The following is an 18,315-nucleotide window of genomic DNA, read 5'->3' as shown; positions in this document are numbered from 1 at the left end:
CCGTGTTTCTGGCTTCCCCCTCCGCTCGCCTCTTTGTTACATCTTGTATGGGTGTATAGGTGTAAACGTATTTAGTGTTTTATGGTCAGGATTCGTCAGGTTGCTAGTTTGCTTGATTCCAGGCTTAAAACTCTTAATATAAGTTCTAAAACGTTTTTTTTTTTGTGCCGCGGACCCCCAAATAAAAAAATGTTGTGCCAAAATGTTTCAAACACTTTCAAGATTTTCTTTTTTTGTAAAAAAATAGCAGATGTACAAGCTCGCAGCGCGGCACTTTAGCTGGATTTTGACTGCAGCTTTAGTGACGTGCTTTGAGCTTGTATATACCAACATATAGCATATGTTTAAAGGGGTTAAAATGAGTGTGATGCTGTCCGGCTGGACCAGCTCATGAACAAACACTATTTCTGAATGAAAATAAAATAAATCATGAGCCAAAACATAAAAACTAAAAAAAACTATAAACAAATAAACACACTATAGTTAAAAGCCGGGTTAAAAGGTGTGTTTTAAGTTTTCTTTGAAAAAATAAATATCTGCACTCTCTGGCACCCTCGCGTTCTCTGGTATAAGCTGTTCCACAAGTCGGTGCCATAGTGGCTAAAAGAGGCCTCGTCTATGGTATTAGACGTTATTTAGAACGAGGACCGCCCCGCCCCCGTCCATTGAGTTCAATGGACGGGTGGCGTCATCTTGTGAGGTTTTCAACTGGTACTTTCAAAGGCGTGACACATTCTCTTTCTATATTGGTTGTACCCTTGGTACTAACTACCAGAGTAAAGGGCCTTCCACACTGTGCACTATAACTACAACGATAACTATAGCTATATCCCAGGGGTCTTCAACAGGGGGTCCGGGACCCCTAGGGGTTCCCAGAGTTACTACAGGGGGTCCGCCAAGTCTTTGTGTGATAGGATTTTTTATTTTACATTAACCACTTGAACCCTAGCATCCCTTTTCTGATGAGAACTTTAGCCAAAAATAGCCGATCTACAAGCTCACAACGCTGCGAGGCGTTGTGAGCTTGTAGATCGGCTATTTTTTGGCAAAGAGGCATAGGTGTAGAGGGGAAAAAAGAGCAGACCACGTGAACAAACAATGTTGAATCTGAAACACAATTTTATACGATATAGAGGGGGTCCCCGCTTCATCTCTCTCTCAGCTAGGGGGTCCTTGGCCTGAAAACGTTGAAGACCCCTGGTTTCATCCCACCATTATATTTTTTGGATTTCTGAACTCTGCCATCCACTTGACTTAGAACGTTTTTTAAAGCTATATTTTTATAGTTATAGTGCTCAGTGTGAACGGCCCTTAACCCATTCAATCCGGGAATGCATACTGTCTTTTTTGATTTTTTTGCTATAACCATTATTTTATACTTTTGTCTATTAAAAGATAGCAGATATACAAGCTCATAGCGCTAATTTTCTTTTATCGTGAAAATGTGTGCAAAAACTGCAAATCTTTGAATATATATGTTTTTTAAAGCGAACATTTTTAACTCAAATCTCAAAAAAACGTATGTTGCTATAATATCAGTGGTTCTCAATCTTATTTCATGTCAAGGACCCCCAAAATGATATGTATTTGTCCGCGGACCCCCCCATCTCAAAATATTTGGTTCCAGGGACCCCCAGAAGCAAAGATTTGAGTTAAAAATGTATATATGTTACAGGTAAATTGGCATTCCAGGTAAATTGGAAAAGAAGCGCTTGTTTTCACCGCCCCCCAGGCAATTCTGTAGAACCAACGCTAGAGGGCAATGCAAGCCAGACATGAGTCCCACACCACACACGCACGCATGCACACACGCACAAACGAGCACGCATGCGCGCACACGCGCGCGCACACACACACACACACACACACACACACACACACACACACACACACACACACACACACACACACACCCGCGAACAGCCTTATTCCATGCAGTTGAAGCACAAGGGGGCGAGCCTGAGGAGGCGGGGCTGGCGGGCTATGTTAGTGCAGTGAGTGGCAGTTGCGGCAAACCATAGAGGGGCAAACGCAGTCCCCACAACATCATTTACGATTCTGTGCCTATCGGTACATAACTCGGACGGCGCTTAGTCGACTAGCAGACCATCGGCCGGTCGTCGCGGGCACTCGCGCCTGGAGGCGCTCGGGCGCGCCTCCTTGGCCTCAAGGTCTGCTGAGTCGGCGCGCCTCCGTCATGGTCCAAAACTATACTTTATTGGCGAAAAAAAAGTAGTGTTTGAAAAAGTAATGTCCCAAGCGGGAGTCAAACCCAGACTCCCAGTAATAGCGGATGGGGAGTCCAATGATTATCGAAGTGCGCCACTGAGGCCGGTATGTAAGTATATCCATGTTGTCGTCGTCATCCTCGCATCGCAGCCCCGCCCCGAGCCTAAAAACAAGCGCTCCACTTCCAATTTCCCTGGAATGCCAATTTACCTGTGACATATATATATATTCAAAGATTTGCACACATTTTCACGATTCTTTAAAAAAATAGCAGATCTACAAGCTCATACCGCAGCACTCGGTTCCGCGCTTTGAGCTTGTATATCTGCTATTTCTTTATAGCCAAAGAAATCTTAAAATAACACAGATGCGGTCTTGATGGATTAACTGAGGGATCTTGTGGGTACCTGTCCTAAAACAATATGTAGTTGAGAGCGAGACCATTACGTGGTGTATAGACATATTTACAACTATCTTTAAAATCAGCTCAATGCTGGATAGGACTGGCTCATGCTGCCCTTTGCACACAGCCTGTCACCTGTGACAAAATCGAGGAAAAACTATTACCCTCAGACCACTTGAGAAAAGTAGTTTTCTCATTTCGGAACATGAGTGACAGATGTCCTTTAACAATGAAAATGAAGAGACTTGCCTCTTAACCCTGTCAGATCGAGAACGCATCTGTGTCATTTTAAGATTTCTTTGGGCTGTTCAAAAATAGCAGATCTACAAGCACGAGCTTGTAGGTCTGCTATTCTTTTATTTATTTTGAAAATGTGCGCAAATCTTTGGATATCTTTTATTCTGTACCGCACATTTTTAACTCTGTTACAACTTCTGGGGGGTCCCTGGAACAAAATATTTTGAGATGGGGGTCCGCGGCCAAAATTCATATCATTTTGGGGGTCCTTGACATGAAAAAAGTTTGAGAACCACTGATTATAGCAACATTTTCTTTTCCAAAAAAAAACTAGGATTTAGAAGACATTTGTAGAATCCCCCCAGAAGCAAAGATTTGAGTTACAAATGTTTGCTTTAAAAATATATATATATTCAAAGATTTGCTCAAATTTTCACGATTTTTCAAAAATCATAGTGCGGCACCGAGCTTACTATGAGCTTGTAGATCTGCTATTTTTGAATAGCCCAAATAAATCTTAAAATGACACAGATGTATCCCCGGTCTTAAAGGGTTAACAATCTGTGTCAATGTGTTTTGTGTCAATGTGGATACATCGTTCATTCTTATAAAAAAAAAGAAAAAAGAAAAGAAAACTCCAGCCCGGTTTTGATTGGGTCACTGCCTCGTTATGTAAAGTAGATCAGATCTGGACCCTCTAATAGAGATGCCGGTGAATATGTTTAGCTGTTGTAATTGCTTTGTAATGAATTAATTACCTTGATTGTTTCATCCATAGATTGAGCTGTGATTAATAACTGAATTAATATCTCGCAGCCCGCTTGTAATGACTCTAGGAGGTCCTCTCCTTTCGAAATTTTAATGAGCCGGTGAATAATTGAGTGGAATTTGCTTATTATCACCTGTGGATACATCGTTCATTCTTATAAAAAAAAAAGAAAAGGAAAGAAAACTCCAGCCCGGTGAATCCGTAATGTTGTAAAGTTGTTGCTTAACCCATTTAGACCGGGAAAGAAGCAGTGTAATTTTTTTTGGCTATTAAAAAATAGCAGATATACAAGCTCATAGCGCGGCACCGAGTGCCACACTATGAGCTTGTAGATCTGCTATTTTTGAAAAATCGTTGAATCTCTGAATCTTTGAATATATATATTTTTAAAGAATTTTTTTTAACTCAAGTCTTTGCTTCTGGGGGGTCCCTGGAACAAAATATTTTGAGATGGGGGTCCACGGCCAAATTCATATCATTTTGGGTCCTTGACATGAAAAAGTTTGAGAACCACTGATATAACAACATATAACATATTTTTTTCCAAAAACTGTTGGATTTAGAAGACATTTGTAGAGATTTGCACACATTTTCAAGATTTTTCTAAACAATAGCAGATCTAACAAGCTATGTGCTTGTTAGATCTGCTATTTTTGAAAAGCCAAAGAAATCTGAAAATGACACAGACGCGTTCCCGGTCTTCATGGGTTAATTGCTTTTCCTAACGAGGTGACAGAGATGACAGCTCAGCCCCTCGTGGATAATCTGTAAATCAAGGGAGACAGGTGCACCGCGGCAACATTCCATATGTGAAAGATAGATAGTTATTCTAGAACAATGGTTCTCAACCTGTGGGACGGGACCCCTAGGGGGTCCTCAGAGTTAGTACATACTACTACTATATGTGTTGTGTTAACCCATTCAATCCGGGAAAGCATCTCTGTCATTTTAGATGTCTTTGGCTATTCAAAAATAGCAGATCTACAAGCTCATAGCTATGAGCTTGTAGATCTGCTATTTTTGAAAAATCGTGAAAATGTGTGCAAATCTTTGAATCTATATTTTTTAAAGCGAATATTTGTAAAATATTTAGTTCCAAGGACCTCTAGAAGCAAAGATCTGAGTTACAAATGTTCGCTTTAAAATATATATATATTCAAAGATTAGCACACATTTTCACAATAAAAAAAAAATAGCAGATCTACAAGCTCAATAGATCTGCTATTTTGGAATAGCCAAAGTATAAAAAGTAGACGGGTAGACCTTTATTGATCCCAATGGAAAGTCAGTTGTCACAGCAGCTCTGCAGCGAGGCTGAAACAAGTATTCCGGTGGGAGTAGAGAACAAGTACAGAATAAGTAGTGAGTAATAAGTAGTAAAAGAAAATAGGGTAACAATGTAATATAAAATTGAGTAAAGATTATAAGCTGCACTATGTCACTTTCCTCTTCTACCCCAGATTTGAAACTGGTTTCTTGCGCAAGGGCTGAAATTCTTACCATTGATTGAGCTAATAGAGCCTGCCTGCTTGCTCAGGGGATACATTGAATCTTGACCATCAGGTCAAAATTCGTGTCAGATCCTGTGTCTAGGTGAGACATGACCTTTGACACGATCTAATTGTCACCCCAATTGTACAAGTTATCTTGTATTAACATACTCTACCATACAGATTGGATACAATTACATTTTATTCATTACATAAAAAAGTTACATAGTGAGGCTTTAACATCTGACCCTGCCCTCTGCAGCTGGGCTGGTCAGGTGGTCAGGTATACATCTACCAGTAGGTGGAAATAGATTCCACCTACTTGTGATCAGTGGTGGACAGTAATGGAGTAAATGTACTTGAGTACTGTAAGACCTGAGGCGATTCTTACAAATGTTTTCTAAATCCTAACAGTTTTTTGAAAAAAATCTAAAACAAAAATCAATATTTTTCAAAAATAGCAGATCTACAAGCTCATAGCACGGCACTCGGTGACGCGCTATGAGCTTGTATATCTGCTATTTTTGAATAGCCAAAGAAATCTAAAGTGACACAAATGCGTTCCAGGTCTTAACACTTTACCTGCCAATCACAAGTATAACCGTTGATGAAAAATACACCCGTTTACTGCCAAAAAAATCCATCCACGAGTATAACCGTTTAAAAAAAAAAGAAAAAAAAAAGTTTTTTTTTCAATTTATCCACACAGAACCAGAGATATCACGATCCAAAGATTTCTAGCTCCATTCACTCCTTGGTTAACTTATTACTTTAAAATCCTGTATCTCGGCTTTTGTGTAAAAATAATTTAAACACTGGCACTGGGGGAAGTAAAATAAAAAAAAACCTCTGGCACTGGGGGAAGTAAAATAAAAAAAAACCTCTGGCAGGGAATGTGTTAATGGGTTAAGTACAGATTCTGAGGATCTGTACTTAACTTGAGTATTCGATTTTTTTTAATACTTATTACTCTTACTTGAGTACACTTCCAAGACAAATGTTTTGCTTTTACTCGAGTACATTTCTAGGATGGCTGTAAAGTACTGAGTACTTTCAGGTTGGCTGTTTTTTGTTTCTTCCCAAAAATGCAATTGGACACACTTCTGCTCTCACACTAGTCGTGTTTCTGGCTTCCCCGTCCGCTCGCCTCTTTGTTACATCTTGTATGGGTTTATAGGAGTAAAAGTATTGAGTTCTAGTTCCTCAGTCATTTCTATGTTTTTCTAGGTGTTTCTGCAGGCTTTGTATAACGTAGTGGTTCTACTATCAGTGCATGCAGTGCAGGTGGTTTCAGAGAGTTACTTCTCTGAAACAACAGTTACAAGGTCCTATAAATTCATTGTGAAAACATTGCAACAATTCATAGATATAAAAATTAAGTATAATTCAAAGCATGTACTTTTGAATACTTAAGTATATCTAAAAGCAATGACTTTTTTACCCTTACTTGAGTAACATTTTGACTGAGCTGCTTTTACTTGTAGTGGAGTAAATTTGACCAGGAGTATAGATCTGTCTATAAAGAAAACATCACATGGATGCACCTGGGACGTATCGTCAGTGTTGTAGCCTGGGGTCATCGGGTGTTTCGGGTCTTCCGGTCAGTCCTCTTAGGGAAAGTCCTCTTAGGGAAAGACAGGGCCACTCTCAGGGCCACTCTCCGGAACTACTCTGCCGGGCCTCGGGGAGGCTCTGGCACGTGGAGGGACTAGGCTCTGTGGGTTGTCTCCTGGCCGGGCTCCTCCTTCGTCTCACCAGGTCCAGGACCTGAGCGCTGCACCAGACTCCCCCCGATCCAAACATTTCCTTCTGGCGTGATGGTTTCTTGGGCCTGTACTCTAACTCAAGTACCGGGGTCGAGTACTTCGCCTATCTCTGCTTGTGATCTAGTTTCTCTTCATTTACTGTATGTGACTACCTTGCCTAAATTGCATCAAACTAATGGTGTTGGGATTATGAGGTCAGCACACTAGCTGATAAACTACTGGTCCACCTCCCTTTGTAAAGATGTTGTAGGCACTTTTGCTTGTAAATTAAATAGCCTACTGTCAAGGAAGAGAGAAGTACATATGACACAAGATCATGAGCCAGATATAAAAATCCATTACATGATTAGGATTGCCCTTTCTCTCAATGCATTTGACATTTCGGCCATTTAAAAATAGCAGATCTACAAACTCACGATGCGACACATTGTGAGCTTGTAGATCTGCTATTTTCAAACGTTTTTTTATACATTTGAAAACTTGAAATGGGACATTCTGCATAATGAGTACATTTACTTTTGGTACTTTAAGTACCTTTTGATGCCAATACTTTTATACCTTTACTCAATTACATTTTGAATTCCGGACTTTTACTTACTACTTAATACAGAGTATTTATAGATTGCAGTACTGATACTTTTACTTAAGTAAAACATTTGAGTACTTTTTCCACCATTGCCCTTTTGACTCATGTGGGATGAGCAGCGTGCAAAGACAAAAGAATGTCACTAGAGGGCAGCATTTGATTGTCTTTTGGCAGCTTATAGAGAGGGTAACAGATCATCTGAAACGCTGGAAATTCAAATGATGTGGAAAAAAGACAGTACCTACTTATCTTAGTATTTGGTGTTCTCCTAAACTAATGTTATAATCATTTTGGAAATAAGTATTTGAACAGCTAAATCTGCCCCGACATTTCCCATACTCAAGGCTGTGATGAAGAAGAAGTCCATAATTGCAAACTCACCCAAGCTCATTATAAACAAATACAAGGATTCTTGTACCATATCACCATTACTATACATTTAATTCCATATTTAACAGTAGAAAGGCTTTCAGAGCATTGCATGTAGAGCTAGTTTTGAATGTGAGACATTTACAGTGAACATTTATAGACCCATATATTGTACCAAGTATTCAATACACTAAGTTCAACCATCAACTTGCCTCATGATGTCAGGATTCTTCATTTCTACTCTGCTACGACTTTTCGAAACCTTTCATTTTAGTAAGTAATTCCCAAATAATGATATAGAAAATACAGACTGATGTTTCACAAATCACACGTTACTGAGGACTTGGCCATGGAAAGGTTTTCAGTCGTGAGATTTTATTTTTGCTTTAAGCTATTAATATGCAATTCCTATTTGGGTATGATTGGATATTGCGTTCATGATATACCATTGCAAATGCAATTTTTTTGTAAGAACTAGACCCACACTTTTTAAGGCAATTACAGGCTAATGGTAGTATATATATATATATATATGAAGTATAAAACGCTGTTTGTCGGTCATTGTCACTTGACTCATGAGAACATTTGTGCCTACAGTATATAACTTAGAGGGAACAATCTCTTTTTGGCAACAAACATAGAGATACAAGGTTTCTTTCCGACAGCGACGTTAAGTTGCTCCGTGGTACAAGGCAATCCTTTAAGTCAGTGGTTCTCAAACTTTTTCAAGTCAAGGAAACCTCATATGTCCAAAACTGTTACTTTTCAGGATTCAAATTCAAAAGTAGCAGATCCACAAGCTCAAAATGTGTCACTTTGTGTCGTTTTTCGAGATTGTGGATCTGCTACCATTGATGCTTTTGCGTGACGCTCTTGTATGATCACGTAGGACGTTAATTTACGAGAAAAAATAAGTTAGAATATGGAGATAAAAGGTTTCAGCCCTACAGCAACGATATATATATATATATATATAAATATATGATATCTTGAAACACTAGAAGAGCCCTCGGCCAGTATTGTCAGGGCTGTGGTTCCCTGGCACCAAACATTTTCAGATTTTCATTGGGTCCGTGGCCAAAAATACATATAATTTTGGGGGTCCTTTTTGACACGAAAAAGTTTGAGAGCCCCTGATTTAGAAGGCATTCATAGAATCGGCCCCTCAGGTCCTAATGGGTTAACCAGCTGGTACAATGGAAAACCATGCATTGAGGAGACAGACAGCTAGCTCAGTCGTCAGCTTCTCGCCACTCTTCATCATCACAACAGAGTGTCAAATCAGCGCCTCGCCTCCGTCGCCATGGCACAGGGGAAGTCGGGGAAAATGAAAGGGAATTGTGTTTATTCCCCGGGCCCTCCACCTCCAACCACACCCCCCCTTCCCCCCAACACCTCCATAACATAACCCCCCCCCCCCCCCCCAGCCCCTCCTGTGTCAGCCTGTCAGTCTCTCTCGTCTGACCCTGCGGGGAGATACAGGAAGGCATCCTGAGCTTCTTCCTTCCCTCCACACAGCCTGTTGAATCATTCATCAGCCAACTGCCTGATTTCTCTCTTTAGAAAGCTAACAAGGCTTCAGCTCTCCTGAATGAGAGAGAGAAGAAGAAGAAGAGAGAGAGGAAGAGAAGGAAGAGAAGAAGAAGAGAGCAAAGGCATAGCCGGCGGTGTGATGATGTGCCCCGCGGCTCATCTTCTCCTCCTCCTCCTCCTCCTCCTCGCATCGTGTCTCTCTCCTCACCGTTCGTTCCCCTCGGCTCATTCTTTCAGAGCTTCAGAGCAGGAGCTGCTCGCTTTCTCCTTCTACTCTCTTTCTTTAAGTTAATTCAAGTTAAGTGTTAACTTTACAAGGAACACATCTGTGTAACCACTTCAACCATTATTTTATTCTTTAGATATTCAAAAATAGCAGATCTACAAGCTCATAGCGCGGCACTTATGAGCTTGTAGATGTTCTATTTTTGAAAAATCATGAACTTTTGTGCAAATCTTTTAATATATATATAGTTTTAAGGCGAATTTCTTTTACCCAAATCTTTGCTTCTGGGGGGTCCCTGGAACAAATTTTGAGATGGGGGTCGGCGGCCAAATACATTTCATTTAGGGGGTCCTTGACATGAAAATGTTTGAGCACCACTGATATTATAGCAACATAATGTTTTTCTGAAAACTGTTAAGACACTAAAGACATGAATAGATTCGGCCTCAGGTCTTTTTATTTATATTTTTTATCCCACAATTTTTGTAACACATTTTTTCACCCAGTGCCAATTACCTTAGCTGTAATCATGGGCGCTACTCTCCCTCTGCCAGCCTGGGGAGAGCCCCGAACTGAGCTTATGCTTCCCTCAATGCATGAGGAGTGTAGCCTGACACTCAGCCTGAATTTTCATTTCGTTTCACTCCATTATTCAGTCTGAAAGCCCCCTCAGTGCAGTTTTCTGAGATGGGGGCGTGGCCAAAGTTGGACTCTTTGGCGATTGGTTCATACTGGATTATCCCGATCCAGATTCCTCATACAGATTTTCAACCGAGAAAAGCCCACCTTCGACAGCGTCACCAGACCCTGAATGCGAGGCTAACGATTCAGGGGGTGGAGCCAGGCTATGAGGAGTGAGCAGGCCGCTTCTTATCACCTGACAGGGGGGAGTTTCCCCGGTAGGACGTAGCGCGTGGAAGGAGCACGTTATTCCAACCAGTTCCTATCCCCTCCATCAGACCAGGATTACTGCGTGTTTTTTGTGAGGGTCTACCCTAAGGGACACGAGGAAAACATGCAAACTCCACACAGAAAGGCCCTTTCGCCAACCTAAGGCCTCACATCTTAATAGTTAATAATTAACCCTGGCCAAGGAATATACTCTAGATCAAGCAAGGGCCATCTGCGTCATATTTTCTCTGTCCAGCAATTCTAGCTGGCAGATTCATCGCACTGGGTGGCAAACTGCAAACCGGAAGTTCAGTGGAATGCATTGTAGTCAGTGAGAGACCAGCTTACGAACAAACTATTTTCTTGTAATGATGGAATAAAAGCTTTCCCACGGGCCAGGCATGCGCCATTGACGCACATGTGTGGGTGGCAAACTGTAACTCGGAGGTTCGATGGAAGGTCAATGAGAGCAGTCAATGAGAGCAGGCTGGACCAGCTTATGAACAAACACTATTTTAAGTGTCTGCTCTTTTAAATGTTATCTCTGGGTGCGTTCGCTCAGTGCTATATAATCAAAAGCACACTTAAGAGTTTTTGGAAGCATTTGAAAATTGTTGGAGGCAACAGTCTGGCTTGCAAGACTAGACATGGAGCAAATGAATGACTATGTAGGAGAGTACCTGAACCAGGAGCAGAGGCCCAAGAGAGCACAGATGCTAACACCTCTTTTTCAGGTGATTTGCCCAAGTGGGAGAAAATAAGGAGGCGGCTGAGTTGAGGTGCTTGGTCGACAGTTGCGATGCAGAACTGGAGATTATAGCGCTAACAGCATCTCAAGAGAAACACCGGAATTACCTGGCCACCTTGAGGGAGTAGGGGAGTTTAGAAAGAAGAGTGGAAGCAAAACCTGAAAGCGCATGAGGAGCGGCACCAGGCTTACCCCTCTGCCTTGAGAGAGGAGATGAAAGTGTCTGAAGAGCGTCCTCTTCGCCCTAAAGAGCAGCCTCTTAGTTCTGAAGAGCATCCTTTACCTGCCCAGCGACAGTGTCATTGATATCAAAGAGTTCAGGTAGGTTATTTGTTCGGAATTCGCCAATCAGGATGGAATATGAAAAACGGATCCGTCTTGATCACTTGACTATAGAGATAATGTGTACCAATTTGCGTGATATTTGGACAACATTTGTAGGAGTAATATTTTTAAAAAAAATTGCAAAAATCTACCTCCTGTTGGTGCTATAAAAGGCAGATGAGAAAAATGCAGGCCTCTATAGTGCGCATACAAAGTTTTACACAGATCGGTGCAGCTATAGGTAAAAACACGAATCGGCATGTTATAGCACCACCATGTGGTATTTCTTCCTCTGCCTAGTGGGAATGTACGTGCAAAATGTCAGGGAAATCGCAAGCTGTGTTCATGATTTGAGGCATTTTGTTCAAAACGGAGCACTCCTGCAAACTTTCCTGCAAAGCCAATCTTAGCCAATCAGGATGGCATACGAAAAATCGGAAAGACCCATTTCTTTTCATAACGCAGGGCACATATTTACAGGGTAAGTTTTAGCTTACACAGAACCCAATTATTTAGAGTTTATTAATTCATGTTATTTATTGCCTTTGTAGTAATTGCTTTTGCACTGAAATTGTTGGTAATAGTTTTTAAATACATGTGTTGCAATTAGGCAAGCAGCCTATCTTTGTTGTGTTTCAGTAAAACAAATCTGACCTGCCCCGACCTGCTGTCATCAAACAATCAGACACCGTATTTTTTATGAAAGAAATAAGAAGCTTTTGTTTTGTGAGAAAATGGGGGATATGCGAGTCAGTCCTCCTGACATTACAGTGTCAACAACAGATTTAAATCAACTAAACTCAGTTTAAAGTCAGTCAAATGCAACATAATGTACTAAATGAGCATCTTAACCCCGAACCATCTCATCATTGATATGCTCAAATAGTTTTTTTTTTCTTCTTTTTTTACATGTCGCCTGTATCTCTGCATTTATTGTTTCCGCCAGGCCCAAAGCATGGCCGAGACTATGTTTTGCACCCCGCCCGTCCGTCCTTGTGTGAGACCGTCTGTCTGTGAGCAGCTAATCTCTGGCACCTGCGCCACCAGGAGGCCGATTTTTGCAAAACACATTTTTCATATTACTACTACAGATTTTGTCCAAACATCACGCAAATCAGTACACAGTATCATAGTCATGTGATCAACACGGATCTGTCCGATTTTCCATATTCCATCCTGATTGGCTAAGATTGGCTTCCAAAATTTGCAGGATTGGTTCGTCTTGAACAAAATGCCTCAAATTATGAACGACATTTTGCATCACATTCCCACTAGGCCGAGGAAGAAATGCTACCCTTTTCACATTGGCCTGTTATAGCACCACCAGCAGGTCTAATTTAGCAAAACACATTTTTGGAACAAAACGCCCCAAATCATGAATCATGAGTGTCTGATTGCCGTTAAAGGCCTAAGAAGAAATGGCACCCTTTTCACATTGGCCTATTATAGCGCCACCAGGAGGCCACAATAACCTACCTGACCTGGCGGAGATCTGTGCTCCAAGGAGCACTTTTTCTAATTAACGTAATCAGTTCATCACTGTATCAGTTATCAATCCAGGCAAGTTCATTGTAATCAGCTTAGCAGCCCATAGAGTAGAGAGACTTCGGTGCCCTATAGTGGGAAAACCTTTGACAGACTAAGACATTATCGAAAGGTCTTTATGGGACCATCAAGCCACATGACAGCTGCATGGACGGATTAACCCCCTTTTTTCTGTTTTCTGAAAACAGCAGATCTACAAGCTCAATACCTCATGATGCGACACTTGGGTTAAAGGTTCTATGACATTCATTTTCACTTTTTTTATTTTTAATGTTTTTTTTGGGGTTTTATGACCTCAATTACACCCCAAAAATCTGAACTTTGAACATTCAGTGGATTTTCTGTGGTCTGGGGTTTTCTGAATAATTAGGCTGAAAAGTAATCTGAGCTTGGCCCTTCGGCAGTGAGGTCACAGCCGATTAATCCCGCCCACTCTACTCCTCGCCCCTCCCCTCCCCTATCCTTTCCTTTGGGGGGGCGGAGCAGAGGCGATGATTGACAGGCAAAATCCCTCACCAGCGACACCCGCAGGCAAAGATTTCTTTTTTCATTGCAGTTGAAAAGGCTTTAGAAATGTGAGAGAAAAACACCTGCCATGGATCAATAGAGTGGAATATTTTGTTAAAACTTTCTATACACGTTTGAAGGACCATGACAAAGACTTTTAATGTGTGGTAAAACTGAACGTCATGAAACCTTTAAAGTCGTTAAACAGATTTTGATGCTATATCAACTAATTTTGCTAGGGACCCCCGGGACCCCCTCAAGGACTTCCCCTGTGTCTCTCTGCCCACCACACCTCCCTTCCTCCCCTGCTTTATCCAGCAACCCCCCCCCCACACCCCCTCCTGTGTTGTTTGTCTGGTGATGTCCACAGCAGTCAGGACACGCGATGTGACAGGAGCAGACTCCTGTTCTCTGTGGCCTTGCTGCAAGCGAGGCGTCATGTCCTGTTTTATCTCATCCCTTGTCTCTTCTTCTTGCCCCCGCTCTCTCCCTCTCAGAAGGGCCCCGTGGCGCCGGCTGTGGTGACGGCTCCTCAGCAGGCCCCCGTGGTCCTGGCCCCCCAGGCCCAGGCCCAGGTCCAGGCCCAGGCCCAGGGCCCGGCTACGCTGCAACCAGCTCAGCAGCCCCCCCAGCAGACGGCCAGCATTGCGGTGGCGCCGCCCACCAACACCCCTGGAGGTCCTGTGGTCTCCCAGGTCTGTGTCTCATCTCCTGCTCCATCAGTAGGTCTTTCTATATGTTTCTCTGTTTCTCGCCCTGCCTTGTTCTCTGTACTTATCTTTCCCCATCTATGTCAATATCTCTACCTCTCTCTCTTTCTCTTTTCTCTCTGTCTCACCCTATGTCGTTCCCTCGGTCTCTCTCTCTGTCTAAAGTCAAGCCTTTTGGACAAGCCGGGGTTGGACTGTCACAGCTGCCAGGAGGCTGTCAGTGTCACCATGACCATGACCAGCTATAGTTGCCTGGTAAACACAGTCAAGCTTCTCACCGCTGGACACTATACACCAGTGGTTCTCAAACTTTGTCATGTCAAGGACCTCCAAATTTACCTGGTACTTTTTGTGGAATCACTTCTGTCGAGGTTCCAAGTGAGGCGAGGCGATAGCAGAAAGTGTGTCATGAAAACACTGCAGACTATGTAGTGGAGAATTCCTGTACTGTACGTCACATCAATAACTGGGAGTAGTTACACCACACAACAGAATTAACTCACACTATGCACTCAGGTATTGCCAAAGTAAACGTACCAGAGTAAGTACTGTGGGAATTGTGTGGTGTAACTACTCTTATTGTAACTTATCTTATTGATGTGACGTATGTGAATTCTCCACTACAACTACTGAATGGGTCAAAGAGAATTGTCGACGTCACTGTATTAATAGCAGTGTTGGGTAACGTGTGTTAGTAACGTAACGCTGTTACATAATATATTATCGAATTACGGTAACGGGTAATATAACGCTTTACTACAAGGAGAAGCTGTAATATATTATTAAAATGACACTACGTTACTACGTTACTTTGTGCGTTACCCACCAAAGTGAAGGTGGTTTTTTTATCCACCCACAAAGCTGCAGCGTCTAGCCTAGTAAAGGTATTAAATTGATTGTCAGTGGCTGGCAGGCAGTGTGCACATCTAATCGCAAAAACCCGACGCTTATTTTGTCTTGATCAACAGCAATACATTTGACAAAATACAGCGAAATCCCCAAATTCTTAATATCCAGTACAGTAAGCAATAGAAATTAACTGCAAACAAATTCAAAGTTATATGCTATCAATATCACACAAAAGTAGAGAGAAGCTGTGATCTCACCTCACAAACAAATGGACAAGAAATAATCATTTTGCAAACAACATCCATGTTCTGTTCCTTTGTCAACAATGATCTAAATGGAAAGTTTATTTCAGCAGCTAGAATGTGACAGTTTGACATAGTTTGAGCCGTTTTTGCTGCGCATGCCAGTCCTCGTTTAAGTTCATTGCCTTCACCTGTTGTTCTGCTGTGCGCAACAGGGCATATCTGCGCTAGGCCAGGTTTACCTACCCAGGCCATGAAATTCATAGGCAGTCGTATTAGCCAATTAGAATGAAATCTGCTAAAACTGACTCATACTGATACAGAACCATATATAGGCTATATATTATCGCTGTCGGATGGAAACCTTGTATGTTCTTTTTTTAAATTATTATTTTAAAACAATTTCAAATTGCGAAAATAGCCAATCTGCAAGCTATAATTATTAATAATTAAGAAATATTATATTTCAAATAGTGAAAAATCTACTTAAAGTCATTATTAGTGCAAGTTCAATCACATTTCATTTGAATGAAAATAACTTGTGGGGAAAATACATAAAATCTCTAATCTGTGAATCTAATGTGATTCATGTGACCCCTACTTCAGTCAGTGAAGACCAGGGCTGAAAGTGACATATATTGAGACCAGTATAACTTTGTACAAATATTGGTAATTTGCCAATACATTCTTTTGTGAAATAAATGGGTTATATTTCACAGATAGTTATTCTTGTACTATATTAAAATAAAATCATCCTTAACCTTCAATTTCAATTCTTTCCGTGGACTTATTTTTTTTATGGCCTTCCTGCCCTGGCATTTGGCCTTTGTGCCCTTAAAAAAATGGCAACACCAAAGGCCAAGTGGCCTTGCCCCTAAAATGACGAAATTCCAGGCCTGGTTACAAGTTAGTTTGTAGATTTGGATTATTATTACAGAACATACATTAACCACTTCAGCCCTACATTTCAGCCATTTGCTTCAGCCATTAATAATAATACAGTTCAGTTATTATAATTGTATGAATAATTATACAGAAAACATTCATCTTTATTACATTTATGTCTTTAAAGTTTGTCCTGGACAAGTTCATGTGCAAATTACATACCGTACAAAAGGGTTGGCATTAATCCCTCATAAACAGATTTTCTTTTTTAGTTTTTATTTATTTCAGTTTTAATGGAAAATGAAAAATGTTTAGTCCAGTTGCAGCCATTCTGTAACTTCCCACAATCACAAAAAAATCCCACAATCCACAATCCGTGATGCCATTGCATCACGACGGACTTCCCTAGAACTGCATGGAAACTCATGAATATTGAAACAACCATTGTAAATGTGAAATTAAATTAATATTTTTCTGTTGGATTGTTTGGATTTGAACTAGAGATTCTTTCCCGGATGTGATGCGATCTGAGAGTGCTGATTAGCCAACACCAACTCAGAACCTTTAAATTTTTATACTGCAATCATGTCAATTGTAATATAATCATGTGTGCCAACTTTGCTGGCTAATTGTTGTTTGCAAATCTTGTTCTACTAATGTTTTTATTGTGTTATACATACTGTAGGTAGAGGCCTCGTATATAAGCCCTTTGGGGTTCTTGCCTCCTGGCACTTTTCCTTTCTATGCTTGTCCCCGCCAGGCCGAAGGCGTGGCCGAGACTATGTTTTGCCCCCTGTCTGTCCGTCCGTGTGTGTCCTTGTGTGTCAAAACTGTCTACGCACACTCCCTTTTTTTTGCTCCTACAGATTTTGTCCAAACATCACACAAATCGGTACACAGTATCTGCATAGTCATGTGATCAAGACGGATCTCTCCGATTTTTCATATTCCACCCTGATTGGCTAAGATTGGCTTCCAAAGTTTGCAGGAATGGTCCGTTTTGAACAAAATGCCTCAAATCATGAACGCAGTGCACTGCATGCATGGTACTACCTCAGCTCGACTCTTTTTTTTGGGTTTGTTTTCCATCGGGCAAAAGTATTAGCTGGTAGGCTACCTGGTACTTTTTGTGGAATCACTTCTGTCGAGGTTCCAAGCGAGCCGAGGCGATACCAGAAAGTGTGTCATGAAAACAGTGCAGACTATGTAGTGGAGAATTCCCGTTACGTCACATCAGTAGTAGTTACACCACACACTTCACAGTATACACTCTGGTACATTGCCAAAGTAAACGTACCAGAGTGTGTACAGTGAGTACATTCTGTTGTGTGGTGTACTCCCTCAGTTAGTGATGTGACGTACAATACAGGGATTCTCTACTGCAACTACCCATTGGTCAGAGAGAATCGTCACTAGTGCCGTTGCATCACGACGGAGATATATATATATATACACAGTGTATATATATATATATAATATATATAGATATATAATATCAATTTTTAATTTCAGATGGTCATATTGTTTCCTGGGAAGTGAACATGGTTGTTGTCATTGTCACAGGAAATGCAGGAGAACGTGAAGAAGTGTAAGAACTTTCTGGCCACGCTGATCAAACTGGCGTCCCACAACTCCCCATCTCCAGAGACCTCCAAGAATGTCAAGTCGCTGGTACAAGACCTGCTGGTGAGTCTAAACCCCCTTTTAACACAGCCTGTTCAGTGTGGAGATGTTCTGGTCTGTTCGTTACTGTTCTGTACAAAAGGTGCAGACCTGGGAATGGCTGCTGGTCATTGTTGTGTCAGAGCAAAGCCAGCATTCCTATTGCTTGATCTCTGTATAAAAGTGGCTTAACACACCAGTGCTCTTATAAGATACAGTAAGTTGTGACCAAATTGAGTTTTTTTTTTTTAAGATTCACTTTTTCCTTTTTTTCCCTTTTTTTTCCATTCCTTCAACCTGTTCATGCCTGAAACCAAAAACGGGTACGGTCACAACAGGTATCT

At 41.3% G+C, this 18,315-nt stretch overlaps 1 protein-coding gene across 3 annotated transcripts in view; it reads left to right on the top strand.

Annotated features, from left to right (window-relative positions):
• The window catches only part of LOC308082877 (transcription initiation factor TFIID subunit 4), a 166,499-nt gene that overhangs the window by 8,937 nt on the left and 139,247 nt on the right, over window positions 1-18,315 (top strand). Inside the window, exons 3-4 of one of the 3 annotated variants that reach the window (XM_080424944.1) lie at window positions 14,124-14,345; window positions 17,873-17,995. In XM_080424944.1, the coding sequence (XP_080281070.1) occupies window positions 14,124-14,345; window positions 17,873-17,995 (345 nt within the window). Of the gene's footprint in view, window positions 1-14,120; window positions 14,346-17,872; window positions 17,996-18,315 lie in introns of all 3 variants that reach the window. The other 2 variants (XM_080424945.1, XM_080424943.1) reach the window with 2 other exon arrangements.

Source organism: Gymnoscopelus braueri, assembly GCF_963280865.1.
Source record: "Gymnoscopelus braueri genome assembly, chromosome: 1".
Classification (NCBI taxonomy): Eukaryota; Metazoa; Chordata; class Actinopteri; order Myctophiformes; family Myctophidae; genus Gymnoscopelus; species Gymnoscopelus braueri.
Note: the sequence above shows the minus strand (reverse complement) of the source record. Positions and strands in the feature narration are given on the sequence as shown.